The sequence below is a fragment of the Cryptomeria japonica genome, chromosome 6 (genome assembly GCF_030272615.1).
Source record: "Cryptomeria japonica chromosome 6, Sugi_1.0, whole genome shotgun sequence".
In the NCBI taxonomy this organism is placed as follows: Eukaryota; Viridiplantae; Streptophyta; class Pinopsida; order Cupressales; family Cupressaceae; genus Cryptomeria; species Cryptomeria japonica.
In genome coordinates this window covers 30,435,512-30,454,640 of record NC_081410.1, presented here as the reverse complement: position 1 = coordinate 30,454,640, position 19,129 = coordinate 30,435,512, and the positions used below count along the sequence as shown (strand labels likewise).

The window sequence follows — 19,129 nt, the reverse complement described above, 5'->3', positions numbered from 1 at the left end:
ATAATATTGGCTAGGGAGGAATCTTTCACCACAGAAATCGATGTTACCTTAGGGTTTCATCTAAGGCGGAAGAGATGAGCACCTTTCAACCTCATAGAGAAAATAGAGTAAAATGAAATATCCCGAGTGAGTTTCTTCTCTTCCAATTTCACTTTTATAAGCATATTTGGAACTTTCTGGAAATTATACTTTTCAAATCAGCTTTTTTTATAATATTTTTTTAGCTCGATAAAAGTGAGCTTATTGTATTATTCTTTTTCAAGCACTTAAGCCACTTAAAACTCACCTTTTGGGTAGATAATATAAGATTTCCTTGAATTCATCCTTTTGAGAACTTAAATATTAATGATTTAATATTTTAGTTATTTTTTTTGCAAATCCACCCAAAATTGCAAAAAATAGTAAAATAGCTCATGAATTTTGATTACGTCAACATACTTTGAAGCTCGTTGGAGGTTCAACTTAATTAAAATTGATATCCTCCAAAAATAGATTATCCTCCAAGAAATTTGGAATGCATTCAAAATGTTTAAGCTACCCTCGGAAAGAATTAATGGAGTCATCTTGATCCCTTGAACGCAACACATTATCTGAACTCCATTCTGAAAAGGTTGGCACTCAAGGATGTTGCAATGACCAAAAAAGGGGACATAGCATTTTGTTATTGTAATCCATTTGTAAATGATATAATTAGATTGTTCTCTTTCTTGATGGATTCTTTTTGAATGGGTTTTTCTAGGGTATATCCTGTGTTGTGGGTATTGTTTATCTGTTGAAATTGTTTGATTTTGTTTCCTATTTTGCAGATCTTTTATCTAAGATTTGGTTGCTTTTCCAATCATTCATATTATGCTATGTTTATGTCTGTATTGATTTGCATATCTGTTGTAAATAGTTATTGATATCTGTGACGAATGTTCTGTTTTCTTTTCTAGTTTGTTGTTTTATATTAAACGAAGAGCTATGTTTTATGTTAACAGGTTGGTCATGTGACAAAGACAGGAGATATAGCTGGGCCACGTATTTTAGAGCATATTGTGGATGTAGTTTTATACATGGAGGTCTATTTTTCTCTTAGATAGAATTGTTTTTCTCTACATGCACTCATGTTATACTTATATAATATAGTGAAGGAAATTAATTTAAAAAAAATGTATCAGGTAATTCCAAGTCTCTTTAGTATCCTTACATGCTCCCTGTTTAATGTTTAATGTTAATTACTGGATGTAGCCGGTCTTTGAAATTTTTTGTTATCTTTGATTTTGCAGGGAGATGGCTTATCATCAAATCGTCTTTTGAGAGCTGTCAAAAATCGTTTTGGGTCAATTGATGAGGTCTAATGTCTGTTCAATGTTTTCCTTAATTTGTATCATGGTGGTGATTGTTTTTGTATATTTCTATGTTGCATCATTAGTAGTTTATTTAGCTCTTGTTGATTTTGTAGAACCTATATTGCCTGCATATTCTAGTTACAAGTGTGAGGCATCTTGTAGTTTTAATACGTCAGAATTTTCTGTTTTCTTGAGAATTTTGAGTGAACTCTACTTTGTTGCAATGCAATCAAATATTTCTACTATAGATATTTAGAATATTACATATTTTATAGGTTCACTCAAAAAACTATCAAAGAGCATACTTATTCTACCATTAATTATAGCTTTCAAATAGTTACCAACTAATCACATATGAACACCATATAACTTCTACTAATATACATAGTTCTGAAATATTAATGTTGTTCATCATATCAAGGCACCATATCAGATTCAGCAATCTTGTGCCATTATGGGTGGTTCCATCTCCATGCTTGAGTAGGATTTCATTGGTCCTCTGAGGGAGGGAAGGAAATCTAGGCAAAAGTGATACCTGTTTTGATAAAGAATCTATCAGAACATTATTTCTTCTCAATTTCACAACAAAAAGTACTATTATGTGCTCAATCTTACAATATGGAGTTAATTTGTTTCAGCTTTTTAATTAAATGGCCAATATCTTGATACAATTCTACAAATTAATAAATTTTGAAAATAAACAATTCTGCTTGCCTTGAAGCAAAATGGTAAATGGCTTGAAACATTTCAACCACTCAATCGATCTGGAAAAACCGATCAGTTTGTTCCTGTTTTTGTAGTTAAATAGTCAAGGACTTAAGAGAGAAAGTTTGACATATTGTAATTTTTTTTTTTCACATATATGTAGTGGATACATGCATGCATATATTTGGTTATATTTAAAATGATGTTATTAAAGCCGATGGAAACTTGATATGTTTTTGCTGTTTACTATGGCATTGTGTGGCACAACTTACAAATGATATGTTAAGTTGAAGTTTGTCGAAATCTTATGCATAAATTTTACCCATTCTATTTTTCTTCAGTACCCATTTCACTCTAGTAAAAACATGCAACTACGACGAAAAGTGACAAGATTTGGAAAAGTATTTGTTTAAAATTTTAGTTGCTGGGATCTTAATCAGTTAAGGTGATTGTCACTTTCTTTTAGGAATCTTTTAGCTTTGTGTCAGTCAAGTCTGTAGGCCAAATGTGTCGATAATCTGCATATCACCAAAATCTGGTTTCTTCCATTTATGATCCATCTAATTATTTGAATTATTAAACAAGACATATGCCATGTATGCATTCAGCAGTGGTTTTCTGTGTGCAAAACAGGGGCTGTATTAAATACTTTTCCAGTGAACAAAATTATGAAAGAAGAATTATTTCAAAGTGGTGTTGATGTTAAATTTGAATTATGTCTTTTATGTATCTCAAATAAAAAATTACATTAATGTTGACAAGTGCCCAAAATAATTCACTGGGACTCAACAAGTACATATATTATGTATAGGTTCCCGATTTCTTTGTACAATGTGAATACTGTGAGGCTAGAATCTTTGATATGGACACTATTTTTTTTTAATGTACAGTAGCTAATATGTTATCTTGTGTTGGTTGGTTCTTTGATTTATATCAGATTGGAGTATTGGAAATGGCAAAGAATGGTTTGCAATCTGTCATGAATCCAAGTGAGCTTTACCTTACAGAATGGGACACCGATCAACATGTTTTAGCTGGATTAGCTATTTCTGTAATTATTGATGGCTCACGGCCATTTCTCATTGAAACTCAGGTAGTTTTGTTAAGTTCATATGCTGTGTATTACAGGAATTGAAATTGTAGCGAAATTGATATGGATTAGTTCTCTTTTAACACACTATACTCCTTTTTTTTTGTGTTATGGATATGTTTTCCTTTGTTTGCAGCAACGCAGTTCCATTTTCATGCACACATTTTGTTGCATTTTTTTCTCCAAGATGATGGAAGAAATGGTTCTAGTCTGATAATTTTTCAAATAGATTCCTCAACTCAGTGGAGTAAATGATACTAGAGAAATAAATATCAATGCCATATAGGATTTGCCCATCTATGTGGGTGAAGTTGCATATCATTCTCTTGGTTCAAAATGATTTTGCATATTGGACGTGAATAAGAAGAATACTGCATACATAGTAATTGATGGCCTTGTTGAACACACCAGATACTGAGAGGGGGGGTGAATCAGTATCTCCTTAAACTTTTCTGCAATAACTTTTAAAATTCAGATCTTTAACTAGTCAGCACCAATGAAGGATAAAGCAGTCAACACAAGTGCACAAGAGAACAACAAATATACGTGGAAAACCCCATAGGGGAAAACCCACAGTGAGAAAAGCTGCTTGAAGCTGCTGTTCAAATCCAGCCTCACAAATAATAACAAGATTTACGATCGATTTTATGGTCACACCAAAAGAAGCTCACTGCTCCTGGAAGCCCACTGGACTTACAAAGACTTGTTGAAGAGGTTCACTACTTCAAAGCAAGATACAATGAAGAAAACAACTTGAACAACACCTACCTTTGGCTCATTGCCTCCAGCACATAGTCACCATTTTAGCTACATTTGGCTCACTGCCTCTAGCATGCCATTTATTAGAATATTAAAATAATGTTAATTTTAGTATTAATGCTCAATAGTGTATATTCTATTTTAGTAAGATCTTCTACGATCTTCTCAGCAGTTTCTTATTAGAAACTTGCTATTCTTGTAAATACTCTTGTATTATTTATGAGCGTCTTGCTCATTCTGTAAATCAATCATTTCTTTGAAATCCATTGCGTGTCTCGCATTGTTTTATGGTATCAGAGCCTGAATAAAGAATTTGTGAATTTTTTTCCGAGATTTTTCGGGCCTTTTAGTTTTGTTGCAGATTTTCAAAAATTTTTTGTGTTCAAAAGTCCGTTTTGGACTGTGTTTATGCCGTGTAACGGGATTCTTCCTGTTTGCGTCTGTTTGGCGAGGGTTTTCGGCATTTTTCGGCGCGGTATAGACCTGCCATTTTTTCTGCAACCTGCAACTTGGTCAAACCCGTGTTTTTTGACTTTTGGCTAGGGTTTTGACCCTCCAGATTCAGTCGAAATTTTTTTCTGAGTACAGATTCGTGGTGGGTTTTTTGAGATCTCAATTGGGTCGTCATTAGAATTTTCTGGGTGCCTCGATTTTCAAGCCAGCGGATCCAAATTCTGACAGCAGATTCCTTTTGGGTTTTTCGCAAGGATTTCTGGGTTGTCTTCGGATTTTTTTGGGTCAGGCAAAATTTTTTTCTTGAAATTCGTGCCAACCGTACTTCATTTTTGAAGTTTGTACCTGCATCTGCCTCTGTTTCTGCAGTGGGATTCAAAATTTTTGAATTCTGTGCCAGCGTCTCTTAGTTTTTTTTGGTTTTCAGTGCATTGGGAAACATGCAAATGGCTTCTCTAACCAACCTGATGTTAGAAGGTAGTCAACGCTTTAATGGCAACAATTACAACATCTAGAAACAACGTATGTTGATCATTTTCGAATATAGGCATCTTGACTAGCTTGTTTTGGGAAAAGAGCTTAGTCCTGGTACACCTGGTGCAGATCAAGATAAGTTTGATGAACGCAATCGGGAGGCAGTTATGCTTCTCAAACTCTCCGTGACTGATGATCAGTTACCGCAGATTCCTTCCGGCAAGACGGCTTCCGACATCTTGAAGCATCTGAAGGAATTGCATGAGACATCTGACAAGAGCCAAGCATTCTTTCTGAAGAATTAGTTGTTCTCCATCATGATGGACCAACGCATGTCCTTACAGGAACACCTCATGAGGATCAAGGACATTCGAGATCAGCTCGAAGCTATTGGTCGGACTATGGAGGAAGAAGACATGGTAGTAATCACTCTGAAAAGTCTTCCGAAATCGTATGAACACTTCATTGAGACCCTCAATATTACTTCAACTAATGTTGACCTGAAGTTTTTAGAATTGTGCACCAAACTTCTGCAGGAGGATCGCTGGAAACAACAGTTTGGTAGTAGTACTACGTCAGCCTCTTCGGAAAATGCCTTTACAGCGAAATCCTTTCACAAGGATAAAGGCAAATTTCAGTCCTCTCAGCCTTTTCAGTAGAAAGGCTCTTCTCAGACACAGGATGATGCTAAGAAGAAGAATGTGCAGTGCAATTACTATCACAAGTACGAACACATGAAGAAAGATTGCTGTCAGAGGCTCACTTCTAAACAAAAGAAGCAGGGAGGTTCACACCAGAAGGCGCATGTTGCTGAACATTCCAAGCAGAAGGAGTCTGCCTTTTATGCCTTTATGGCTAAGAGGTCTTCAGATCATGCCAGATCTTCTGCTTGGTACATCGACTTTGGTGCATCACATCACTTTTCTCATCGACGTGACTGGTTTACAGACTTCTCATCTTTCAGTGATTCCATTGTATTCGGCGGAGGTGAGGAGTATACAGTTGTTGGCAGAGGCACTGTTTAGATACAGTCTTGTGGCAGGAATCTCATCTTCCTGAATGTGTACTATGTTCCTGGTATGGAACTTAATCTGCTCTCTGTCAGTCAGATTATGAGGAATTCTCCTCAGCTAGATGTGGTGTTCAGTGCTCACAAGTGTTCCATCATTGATTGGGAGACTCGTCTTACTGTTGCTGTTGGTCTAGAGGATCATGGCCTATACAGGCTTCTTGACACTGGTGATTCTCCTGAAGTGGCTCTGGCAGCTTGTGTTTCCCCTCTCAGCACTTTGTGGCATCAGAGATATGGACATCTCAACATTCAGTATCTTTCTCAGCAATCTCTGGAGGGACTTGTTTCAAGGTTACCTGATATTCAGACTTAGCATCTTGGAGTAGTATGTGGCACCTATCAAGCTGAGAAACAGCATCGGACTTCATTCACACATGGAGAGTCTTGGCACACATCTAAGGTACTTCAATTACTTCATGCTGATATTTGTGGTCCTATGAATACATCTTTTGTTACTAGTTGCAAATACTTTTTGCTTATTGTAGATGATTTTAGTAGAAAGATGTGGGTGTACTTTCTTAAACACAAATTAGATGTATTTAGTATCTTTCAGAAGTTTAAGTCCTTAGTTGAAAAAGAGTCTGGATGTAGCATTGTTACTCTTAGGACATATAACGGGGGGGAATTTTGTTCTTCTACATTCTCCAACTTCTGTGATACCCATGGCATCAAACGCCAGTTGACTACACCCTACACTCCTCAGCAAAACAGTGTTGTCGAGCATCGCAATCGTACGGTTGTTGAGATGGCTCGCTCAATGTTACAACACAGGAGTGTTCCGAATAAGTATAGGGCTGAAGCAGTGTTTACTGTTGTCTACCTCCTTAACCGTTAACCTACTCAAGTTGTTTAGGGGAAGACTCCAGAAGAGGTTTGGTCTGGTCGGAAGCCTAAGATCAGCCACCTGAAGGTTTTTGGCTCTGTTGGCTATGTTTGGATTCCAGATGGTAAGCGCTCCAAGTTGGATTCCAAAAGTCAGAAACTCATGATGACAGGATACAGTGATCATCATAAGGCCTACAGACTGATAGATATAGACACTGAATGTCTTATCTTCAGTCGTGATGTTGTATTTGATGAAGACATAGGATTCTTTCAGTCCCCTTCTTCTGAGCAATGTTCTGAGGATCAGCCTCACAGTGTTCTTCTTCCATTAGGTTTTGCCTGATGGGAGGGATGATGCAGAATCCATTTTCGATGATGCACTACCTGAGTTCCCTTCGGAGAATAATCCTCCTATTGCTGCTCCTATTCCTGATCCTGAGCCTCTTCTAACTCCTCCAGATGTTAGCACTTCTACTCTCTGGCCTAAATGGTGGGCCAAGACCATTGGTGATCTCAGGGATACTAAGCTGATTGAGGGTAGAACCTCCCGTAATAAGAGGAAACAGCAGCATACAGTCAATTTTGCTCTCATGGCTAACATACACAGTGTTTTTGAGCCTCAGACATATTCAGAGGCTAAAGGTATACTTGAGTGGGAACAGGCTATGGAAGCTGAGTTTCAGAGTCTTCAGAAGAGTCACACTTGGCCCTTTCTGATCTTCCTTCAGGGAAGAAGCCCATTAGCTGCAAACGGGTGTACAAAGTAAAATACAAAGCTGATGGAACCCTAGACAAGTATAAGGCTCGTCTTGTTGCTCGTGGGTTCTCACAAAAAGAAGGCATTGACTACGAGGAGACTTTTGCTCCTACAGCCAAAATGAGTACCATACGGCTCGTTCTTGCCTTGGCAGCCCAGTTCAGTTGGAAAGTCCATCAAATGGACGTCAAGAGTGCTTTTCTGAATGGTGACTTACAGGAAGAAGTCTACATGACGCAAGCCCCAGGATTCAAGTTTGCTGGTCAAGAACAGAAGGTCTGTAGACTAGTCAAAGCACTCTATGGTCTGAAACAAGCTCCTCAAGCTTGGTACATGAAAATTGATAAGTACCTGACAGATCATGGTTTTCAGCAAAGTCCATCTGATGCAAACCTGTATATCAAGCATACTAGTAATGATGTTCTGTTTGTGGTTGTCTATGTGGATGACTTAATCATTACTGGCAGTTCAACACATTTGATCACTGGGGTCAAACAGGATTTGTGCCGCACCTTTGATATGACAGATTTGGGACTTCTACATTACTGCTTAGGAGTTGAAGTCTGGTAGACAAAGAACAGTATCCTTTTCTCTCAGTCCAAGTATGCCAGAAGTCTTGTGCATAGGTTCAGAATGCAGGATTGCAAACCTGCCTCTACTCCTATGGAACCCAGGCTCAAACTTTCAGCTCAGCCATCTTCACCAGTTGTGGATGAATCTTTGTTCATGCAACTAGTGGGCAGCCTCATCTATCTTACTTCCACTAGACCTGACATCAGTTTTGCAGTGAGCTACATTTCACGCTTCATGACAGCTCCCAAGGCTGATCATTGGATAGCAGCGAAGCGTGTGCTGCGTTATGTGAGTGGCACTCCTGATTATGGACTTCTGTACACTCGGAGTTCTGATCCTACACTCAGTGGTTACATAGATTCTGACTGGGCAGGTTCGGTTGATGACTGTAAATCTACAACAGGGTATGTGTTTAGTTTGGGATTTGGTGCTGTCACATGGACTAGTAAGAAGCAGCAGGCAGTGGCTCACTCCTTGACAAAAGCAGAGTATTGGGGAGCAGTTAAGGCATCTTGTGAGGCGGTTTGGCTTCGACGAATGCTTGCGGATATGCATGTCTCCCAGGCAGGTCCAACTCCCTTGTTCTGTGATAATCAGGGAGTGCTCAAACTTGCCAAGAATCCAGTCTTCCATGAAAGAACCAAGCATGTGGAAACTCATTGTCACTATATTCGACAGCTGGTTGAAGACGGATCTATCTAGTTACTGTATGTTCCTACCTCGGAGCAGCTAGAAGACATCTTCACCAAGCCCCTTGGTCCTGATAAATTTGTAAAATTCAGGGGGTCTATAGGTGTAGTTAATAGATTGAGCATTAAGGGAGGGTATTAGAATATTAAAATAATGTTAATTTTAGCATTAATGCTCAATAGTGTATATTCTATTTTAGTAAGATCTTCTACGATCTTCTCAGCAGTTTCTTATTAGAAACTTGCTATTCTTGTAAATACTCTTGTATTATTTATGAGCGTCTTGCTCATTCTGTAAATCAATCAATTCTTTGAAATCCATTGTGTGTCTCGCACTGTTTTACATTGATAATCCTATTAGAATAGTTAATTCTTTTAGTCAGTTACCTTTTTAGTGGTTCTATTAATGGTCATTTAGTTATATTTTTAGAGAGTTCTTTAGTTGGCTGTTATATTTTTAGAGACTTCGTGTTAGAACTAGCAGTTTCTATTTTTAGAGTTTGTTTTAGAGTCTGTTTAACTTGTGTGAACGGTTGGTCCCAATTTGGACAACCGCCTTGTAATTGTCTATAAAAGGCTTGTTATTCTTTCAATAAAGTACGCAGATTTTTATTTCAAGCATACTTCTGGTTCTTTCCATAATAGTTCGGTTCTTCGATTTTGCAACACCATTTTATTGTGATGTATAAGGAGTTGTCTTTTGTCTTATGATACCTACACTCTTACAAAACTCATCAAATTCTTTAGAGCAATATTCCCCTCCAGTATTTGATCTAATACTTTTATTTTCAATTCTGATTGGTTGTGTACCAAGACTTTAAATTCCTTAACTTAGTGAAAACTTCAGATTTTCTCTTCATGAAGTAAATCCATGTAAATTTGGATACATAACAAGTTTCTGCAATAGAATCATTAGCCATAGGACCAAACACATCTGTATGTATAATTTCTAATTTCTCTTTTGCTTTATTGCTTCCCAATAGAAAAGATGCTTTATTCTGTTTTCCAAACACACAATGCTCACAGAAATCAAAGTGCCCATTAGAATAAGATAAGTCGTCTAACAACTTTTTATTTATAATAGTTTTCAAAGCATTTTTACTTATATGGCCAAATCTATGATGCCACAGTATAAATGTATTTTCAGAGTTTTCAGGCACATAGGTGGACTTCCAAACCATAGTGGCATCAAGTTTAACTAGACTTCCCATTTGACTTCCCCTTGCTACCAGCAAGCTTCCTCTCACCAATCTGCAACCAAGCTTATCAAATCTTACATGCATTCCCATCTCATTCAACTTGGAAACTGAAATCAGATTTCTAGCTAATTCAGAAATATGAAAAGCGCCAGGGAGGATTTTAATCCTGCCATCATTGAAACACAACAATACCTTTCCCCATCCAACAATTGGATATGCAGTGTTGTCCCCAAGGTAGACATTAACTCCATCATAATTTTCATGTGGAAAACCATTCCGTATGAGGATTCATGTGATATGAGCATCTTGAGTCAACCAACCAGTGTTCATTAGCAATGACATTACAGGCAGAAAGTAAAACTTCATCACTCGTGTCTGGGGATTTTTTGTCGAGGAATCATATTGTTTGTTTTTATTTCTGCACTCCTTCACTCTGTTCTTCTTTCCAAGAGTCTTAGAACGACCTTTTGACTTGTCTTTAGGCCCTTGATCTCCTTTTGACCCTCTTTCTTGATGTCATTCTCCGTTAAACTAAGGATAAAAAGGTCTTGTAACTTGTTAATAAGAATTGTATTTTTCCTGAAACGGCCATTGGGACTCACCATCTTGTATTTCCCTGTAGCAGACAATGCTTCAGCCTGTCAGAAATTGTTCACCAATTCTATATTTTATGAGAACAAATTTCATTTCTCCATAAGATAATGTGATTATAAACTCATGTCTTTAGTAGACAACCCATAGAGGATGTCAGAAATGTGTCAGGTTTTGCTCCCTTAAATTTGCATTGAACATAATAATGCTACGTCAGATTTAGGGACTTGGGGGCTGCATTGACTAATATACCCTCGTAGCATTAGTTAATGAGCAGACATTATATCAAAAAGAACAGTGAATGTATAAAAGACCACAATTCCATATTAACAAAGGCATACTAAAAAAGTTAGCGATTATCAAATAAAAGGTTGTGAGTATATTTTCACGAGTGTAATGTCCCCACTTTGAAATACAATTTAATGATAAATGATAATAATAAAATTAAAATAAAAATATAAAAGAATACAATTAAATATTATTAAATTTTAATTAAGTCAATGAATGGTCAAAGCCATGAAATGAAAAGTTGCGAGTCCCTCAAACATCAGATATAAAAGGGAGAAGAGAACATCATTTGAGGGGATAATTTGGGGGGAATCAGAAGTGCAGATCTGATATAAATAAGAAGTGTAGATCTGAATGTGAAGGTTGTGTTCCTTGCAAAAGGAAGAAATAATGAAGAGTTGCACTCTTTCAAGGGGAGCTAATGGTGGAAAGGGTGTGTGTCTTGCCGAAGGGGCATACATGATGAAGAGGTGTGACCTCTCCCTCATATTGGAGGATATAAAGTGGAGAAATTTTCATTTGAGAAGGAAGGATCCATGGAACAGAACAAAATATCTGAAGCATTGGAAGCAGATTTAGGAGCAGACCTAAATCAGAATTATAAGAAAATCTGGAAGAATGATATGAAAATTATCATAGAGATCAGAACAAAAATACAAATCTGTGAACAATAATAAAGCAGGCATTGAAGGAAAAAAATAGGAAATATTAAATCAATAACCAGAGAATCAGACCTGATGGAATAGAAAGGATTCTCATACACACACACACATATATATCTGAGTATAGGCAGTAGATCAGACTGATATAAACAGCAGACCTGTGCATTTAAATAGGGAAACAACATTGAATTAAATCTGTTCAAATTACCACAACACACTGAAAATAGATAACCTGCAATAATTCTACAAATATATTGGGCAAGATTTAGTGTCCTACCAAAAGGGGACATTACAATGAGGCAGTGATTACTTATTAATAAGTAAATGGTTACTATTAAAGAACAATAATTTATATTAAATAACCGATTACATTGTGAAAGGCTGCAATACAAATGAAGAGTCACGATTCTTTGGAAAGGTATGGGTGGTGTCTCTTTCAAGATACAACTAAATGAAAGGGCATGGCTATTCTTTCCACCTTGGAGAATATAAAGGGTGGACGATCGAAGAAAAGAGATAAGGATTTGATCAAGCAAGAACTGGCAGTCTCAGCATTATTTAATCAAACAACAGCCTATATATTGGTCAAAGGATTTTTGTATGCTGTATAATGCATGACATTCTGATTAGGTTGAACTGTTATTTGCCTTACATTTGATATGAAATAGGAATACTCTATAGATAACACATTGCTACTGTTATATATATTTTTATCTACATTGTTATTCTTGCTACTATGTAGTCTATATGCATAATAGAATAGATATAATGATTCCTTTAAAACTTTCATCCAATTAACTGTTCAGTCATGCAGGGGAGATAGGGCACATGAGGAATGCAAGTAGCATAAGGGTCCATTCGAGTTGGGTAACTCCGAGTGGGGCTGCCGAATGGCGGGTGTCATGCTACGCTCCTGGGCTTAATAGACAAGCTTGAGTCGCCTTATTATGATCTGCCATGGTGCTTCATAATGTGGATAGGGGAAAGATTTAAGGGAATCCCACATGTACATTATGAATATTATATTGATGATTAAAATTCTACTTTTAACATTGTTGGATTATATGTTTGTTAGCGGTGCCAAATGTTTGCCCTCTTGGGTGAATAACTTAAAGTACATAGATAACGCAGAATAATAATGCCATAGATATCAGATGCAATATATCAGATGTTTTCCATTCATAATTGTGTGTTGCAAGTTACATTCCAAAGTATATAAAGATACCGAGGGGGTGCAAGTGCCAACCGTCGCACCGCAACGACCACCCCTCGGTTGCCAACTAACCAAAACAATTACACATAATTAACTAGTCTTATGTTCGTGTACAGTAATGCCGCTAACAATGTTTATGTAATGTCTCCACTTCGAAGTAGAATATAATAATAATAAAATTTAAATATTTTAAATTAAATTAAAATATAAAAGAATATAATAAAATATAATTAATTAAAATTTAATTAAGTTAATGAATGGTCAAAAGACATGGAAGGAAAATTTGTGACTTCCTCAACAATGAGATATAAAAGGGAGAAATGGACCTCATTTGAGAGGGGGATAATTTGGAAATGATAAGTGCACATTTGATTTAAATAAGAAGTGCACATCTGATTTAAATAAGAAGTGCAGACCTGATTATTAAAGGTTATGCCCCTTTCAAAGGGCAGAAATAATGAAGAGTTACACTCTTTCAAAAGGTGCTAATGGTGAAAGGGTGTGTCTCTTGCCAAAGGGCATGCATGATGAAGAGGTGTGACCTCTCCCTCACATTGAGAGATATAAAGGAAAGGAATCAAAGCATCCAGCAACATCACCATGGATTGGATCAGATAAGAACTGTTATTAACTTACAGGTAGTAGCATCTTTGTTCTTGGTAGCTATGTCACCACATTCGCTGAATTTTCAGCTTGAGATTCGAAATACGGCAAAATTTTAAAAAGCACATGAAATTCGTCGAATTTCACCTTAAATTCGTAGGAGAATGGGCAAAAAAAATTCCATCGATGGATGACCTCTTGACAGGTGCCATTTGGAGGTATAAGGGCCACTGCTGAAGTTTATGGGATCTGCAGGCAAACATGATGCTGGAAAGGCTGCCACTGGTAGGGTTTGTGCATAGCTATGTCCGGAAAGGTTGTTGTCGTTGCTTTTCAAAAAATAAATTGTAGTTGCCTTTACTCGTGGAAAAGGACATTATTAAATATATTATGTTATATATATTTAATATAAACTCTTCATTGCCTCTATTCATTGCCCTCAAATAAACTCTTCAAACTTCACAAAAGGACATTATTAAATATATTAAATATTTAGTATAATATAATTTTATTTTAATATATATTCAAAATTTAATATTTTAGAATATTTAATTTAGGTTTTTTAATTATTAACATATAAAATTAATTAAATTTAAATTAAATATTTAATTTAAATTAAACAAATTTAATATTATTATTTATATTATCTAAAAAACAAAGTTATATAAAGTGAATTTAATAACGGATTATTTTTCGAATTTTTTTCTCCTCTGGCATTTCATCGAACTGGACCCTGGTGACTTGGTATTTAATGATTATTAATTTAATTTATTTTTAATCTATTTATAATGATTTCAAATCTATTTTGCAATCTTAAACTATTTCAATAATTTATGAGATATATTACTTATATTTAAATAAAAAATTGATATAAGGTGAATTTGATGTCAATTTTTTTTTCTCAAATTTTTACCCTTACCGAACTTCATCTGAATTTAATGGTTGCCAAAATTGAATTCGAATTCGAACGCGGTGACTTAGCTTGGTGGTATGCATGGGGATGTGCTGTAATGTCCCCTACCTTATCTATTTAAATATACTAAAATTGATGGATTTTCTTCAATAAGTTATTAACAAGTGCTTGTCTATTTTCCTCATTAGCTGATTAATTTCATTATTCATAGTTCTTAATATAGATATCAAACCCTGCTACTACTTTAGTTTTAAGGGAGAAGGGTTTACATATGTTACCAAAGCGCTTAGAGACCAACTACAATAAGTTCCCTCAAAGTTTACAGATCCAAGCCCTTACCTATCTTGGGTCTATACCCTCAAGGCTTATTGGTCGTTGATCCCCACCCTATCTTGGGACTTAACCTATTGCTTGGATTTAGACTGCCCCTCTTTGGAACATCTCAATCCCATCTTCTTAAATACGGAAAGTAATAATATGATTTAGACTATAAGTATATATATTTCTTATGTATTATGAATATTTATATGAAATTAAGTATGACTATCATACATATTGCAGTCCATATTAGTATTACTATTAATTCTGCATAAGAACATTATTGGGCTTCATATATTAAGGATACTTATTAAACACATTCCCATGCGTACCACCAAGAACAAGGATGTTACTGCCTGTAACTTAATAACAGTTCTGATCTGATCTGATCCATGGTGCTCTTACTAGATGCTTTTGATTCCTTTCCTTTATATCTCTCAATGTAAGGGAGAGGTCACACCTCTTCATCATGTATGCCCTTTGGCAAGAGACACACCCTTTCACCATTCCCTTTGATAGAGTGCAACTCTTCATTATTTCTGCCCTGTGAAAGGGACACCACCTCTCATAATCAGATCTGCACTTTTTATTTAAATTAGATCTGCACTTCTCATTTCCAAATTATCCCCCCTCTCATATGAGGTTCTCTTCTCCCTTTTATATCTCATTGTTGAGGGAGTCACAACTTTTCCTTTCATGTCTTTTGACTTTTCATTAACTTAATTAATTTTTAATTAATCATATTTAATTATACTATTTTATATTTTAATTTTATTATTATCATTTATTATTAAATTTTATTTCAAAGTGGGGACATTACATGTGCTGAATATGTATGCTTAATATATGAAGCCTGATGATGTTGTTATGTAAAATTTAGTAGTAATATTAATATAGAGTCTAGACTGTAATATGTATGACAATCATACTTGATTTTATATTCATTCATAGTATATGAAAGACTATTATATTAATGGCCCATTCCTTAACCATTCGCTATTGCCCCTCATGAGGATAGGTTGGTTTCGTTAGGGAAAGGCAAAGTAATACCTCACAAGATAGGTAAGCCCAAGATGGGATATGGATGGAGTCCCGAAACCTTGAGGGAGGCTACTTGTAGATTGGTTTCCAAGCACCCTATGACAAGTAATTCCCCATCCTCCGTTAGGGTTGATGATTAGGAAAGAACTAAGGATGGAGCCTGTTGGGACTTCAAAAGTTTTGCATAATTTTGAGGACCCGGGTTCAAAATTTTGATTGTTGACTTTTAGAATTCCGTTTTTAGACTAACATGCTGAGCTATATTGCAATTTCGGCAGGTAACTAATCTAAAAACAACATGTTAGTCAAACATGAAGATGAAGAGAGCAAGCATGGGATATGCTACAGAGACAAGTAACTGTACTTGTATGACATAGGCAAGAAACCCTATGGCAAGAGACCCTTGTGTTATCAACCCCTTTGTATTATCTGGCCATCACGCTTAAACGGAAGAGCAACTTTCTTTTGTTTGTTCTTAGTAGCCTCGTTCTGCCCGATCCCTCAATCTCCAATAGTAGTCTCCACTCTTGCTTTGTTAACTTGTTGTCTATCGGCCCCTTTGTCACCTGATGGAAGTGTTGCCGCTTGCTTTTGTTGTTCTTAAAAGCCTTGTTCTTGCCGATTCTTTGACCTTCGATAGTTAGGCCCAATTCATACATATGACTGCAAGTATCCACATGGCAGTAGCAATGTGGTGTGCTTAGGCGGTTGTTTTACCAATAAAGTGTAATTCAATGCATTGTAGAAATAATAGACATGACAGAATACAACATGACAAAATATAAAGAAACTCAGATCTTCATTGATTCATAATAATGTCAGTACAATGACAATGACCATACTAACCCTGTCTCCATGACCAAGGACTCGCTAATATATAAAGGTGACTGGTTAGTTACCCGATGTCAACTATCGACAACTGACGAGTTAACTACCGTCATTAACTCTAATTACATTAAATGTCTTATTGCTTAATTACCTGACAACATCATCCCCCCCAAAAAGAAATGTCGTCTCCGGACGATAGACAACAAAATGGGAATGATATGCCTACAACAGATAACAACTACGAACCCCACAAAATAACAACTACACACAGACTTCTGAGGGGGTAAGGGAGGCGTCCCTGATGGTGAAGGGGTTGGGGCTGCTACTGCCAACTGCTCCCGAAGCTGTACCACCTGGTCGGTTCGGTATCGGAGGTCCTGCTCAGCCTGCAACTGCCTCTCTTGGGAACTCCTCACTCGAAACACTGCCTCCATCAATTCCTGATGCTTCGCCTCCAACTCGGCTGCCAGGGTAGCAACTCTCGATTTTGCTGAGGCTCTCTCATTTGACTGCACTGCCAACTCTGCCCTCACGACACTCAATTCTCCTCTCACGGTGGCAAGGATCTCATCTATACTCCTAGCATGGGTGCGCTGGTGCTCTAACTCTGTCTCCAATGCAGGGATGCGAGTGGCCAACTCCTTTTGAGCCCTATCCGCCCTAAGCTGAGTCTCTCGAAGCTCGAGATACCTATCTTGTACAACTTGCTCAATCCATCTGACCACAGACTGTGTTTGACTCCCTCCGGCCACCTCCTGGCTCGGCCACTCTGCTTGCATCTTTGGAAGATCAAGCGTCGGCCATCCATGCTGCTCAAAACACTGCTGAAATGCCACTGCTACTCCAGATGTAGCAAACGCAAGGAGTCTCCGCAAAGTGAGCTGTCCGACAGACTCCTCTACTGTTGAGGCAACCAGTAACTGAACCTCCTCCTCCATCCTGGCTAAGAACTGCACCATGGCAATAGGTCTCCCCTCTCCAATCTGTCCAACCTGATGCTGTTGCTGCGGTGATACCGCCCCTTCCTCCACCAGTGGTGTCTTTTTATCGCCCTGCTTTCTAGTGCCACTGTCCAAGTCGATAACCCCTGGAGGTGAAGGAATACAAGGGTAGGAAGGTGTGGGTGGTGCCTGTCTGCGTGGGGATGAAGGTAGAGCCGCATATCTATCTAGCCATGAATTGACATCATCCCCCGCCAACCTCTCCTCGACCGTCCTCTGGGCCTCCTCTGTCCTAGGTTCCATCAGGATGACGGGCATGCGTACTGGTGCACTCGCTGGTGTCGTCATCTTGGCTGTGATTGGCAATGGTTGGACTGGTGGAGGCCGAGGATGCATCTGACCAAACCCAGGTATGGGGATGGTAGAGATGGTACCCACTGTGACTCCAGATGATGCCAATGGTCCTCCCTCTCCTCCAATGGTCAAGAATGCTGGAGTAAATACCACCTGGCCGGTCCTGCTAGCTCCCCCTCCAGGCATTCCACGATGCCTCCTCGGTACACTTGCCAACGATACTATTTGAGTGGTGGGTGTCTCCTGCGGTGGTACTGGCTGCTCGGTCTGTGAAAGCTTGAAGGTGCTATCTTCCTCTGAATCATCCGACCCCTCACTTTCCTCCTCACTAGTGCTATGTCGTCCTGAATCCGTTTCACTGGCCGACACCACTACGTGGACCGGTCTCCTCCTCTTCCTGCTAGTCTGTCCCTCGGCGGTAGTCAAAATATCCAGCTCTGACCAATAAAATATAGCTGGCTTAAGGGAGTCGATGCTATCCCGCAGCTGCCATCCTCTACGGTGTGGTGGCACCTGTACTCGCACGGAATCTAAAAATAATCCGATAGCGTGATGTGACATATAAAATACTTTATGTTTCAGCATCATACAGTCGTGGGCTCTGTCTGACAGTAGACTGGCCCAATCATACACCGTGCCCTTTTTGAGTCCTGCCATCAATGCGATCATAGGTACTGCCGCGTCCGACGCTTTGCTGGCGCCAGTCAGCCTGCTTTGTACTACATCAAGTAAACATTGCCAGATGCCAGATTTTAAAAATGTCTTCCTCAAACCTCTTCCCTTCGGATCCAGGATGCGACTCCATTCTTCTGTAGTCAAGTTGTCCCTACACATTTCTTTTAATAGCTGGGTTCTTTCCTTGAACAACTTTGTTACCTTTTTGTCAATCTTTTTGCCCTTGTCAGGAATGCCAAATACTCTCTCAAAATCATCAGAGTTAAATGAAACAATGATGTCAGTGTGCTGGAAATTGAATGACGATGTGCGAAGTTCAGGATCATATGTTTTAATCATTTGTCGTAGGCAGGGTTCGAATTCCTTAATATTAAAAATGGGCATCTGAATAGCATCATGGACCTTAGCTTTTGTTAATTCAATTTTTACCTCAATATCTGATGGGCTCGTGGCATTTTCCCACCATTGCCTGCACACCGTTCCAACCAAACCCTCGAATAGAATTGTATCTGCGGTGACCTGCGTAACTCTTCCCTTTCCTGCATCCTGTGCAATTGCTTTGCCCTTGTCTTGGTCACCCATTGCTACAACAGGTTTCTTTCTGGCTTCCTTCTTGGTTTGCTCTTCTCTTTCTTGCAATTTCTTCCTCCAGTCTAGCTTTTTCAATCCCCTAGGTTCAGTCGCCATTAATCAAAATAAAATAAAAATTCCTTTTCTGGGGTTCGATTTGTAACTGTTTCGAGCCTTAATTGTCATTCGTTTTGTATGGATTTGC

At 37.9% G+C, this 19,129-nt stretch overlaps 1 protein-coding gene across 2 annotated transcripts in view; it reads left to right on the top strand.

Moving 5' to 3' along the window:
- The window catches only part of LOC131069990 (uncharacterized), a 216,223-nt gene that overhangs the window by 98,574 nt on the left and 98,520 nt on the right, over positions 1 to 19,129 (top strand). For both annotated transcript variants that reach the window (XM_059207103.1, XM_058005539.2), the window contains 3 exons: positions 981 to 1,061; positions 1,269 to 1,334; positions 2,974 to 3,129. In XM_059207103.1, the coding sequence (XP_059063086.1) occupies positions 981 to 1,061; positions 1,269 to 1,334; positions 2,974 to 3,129 (303 nt within the window). The remainder of the gene's footprint in view (positions 1 to 980; positions 1,062 to 1,268; positions 1,335 to 2,973; positions 3,130 to 19,129) is intronic.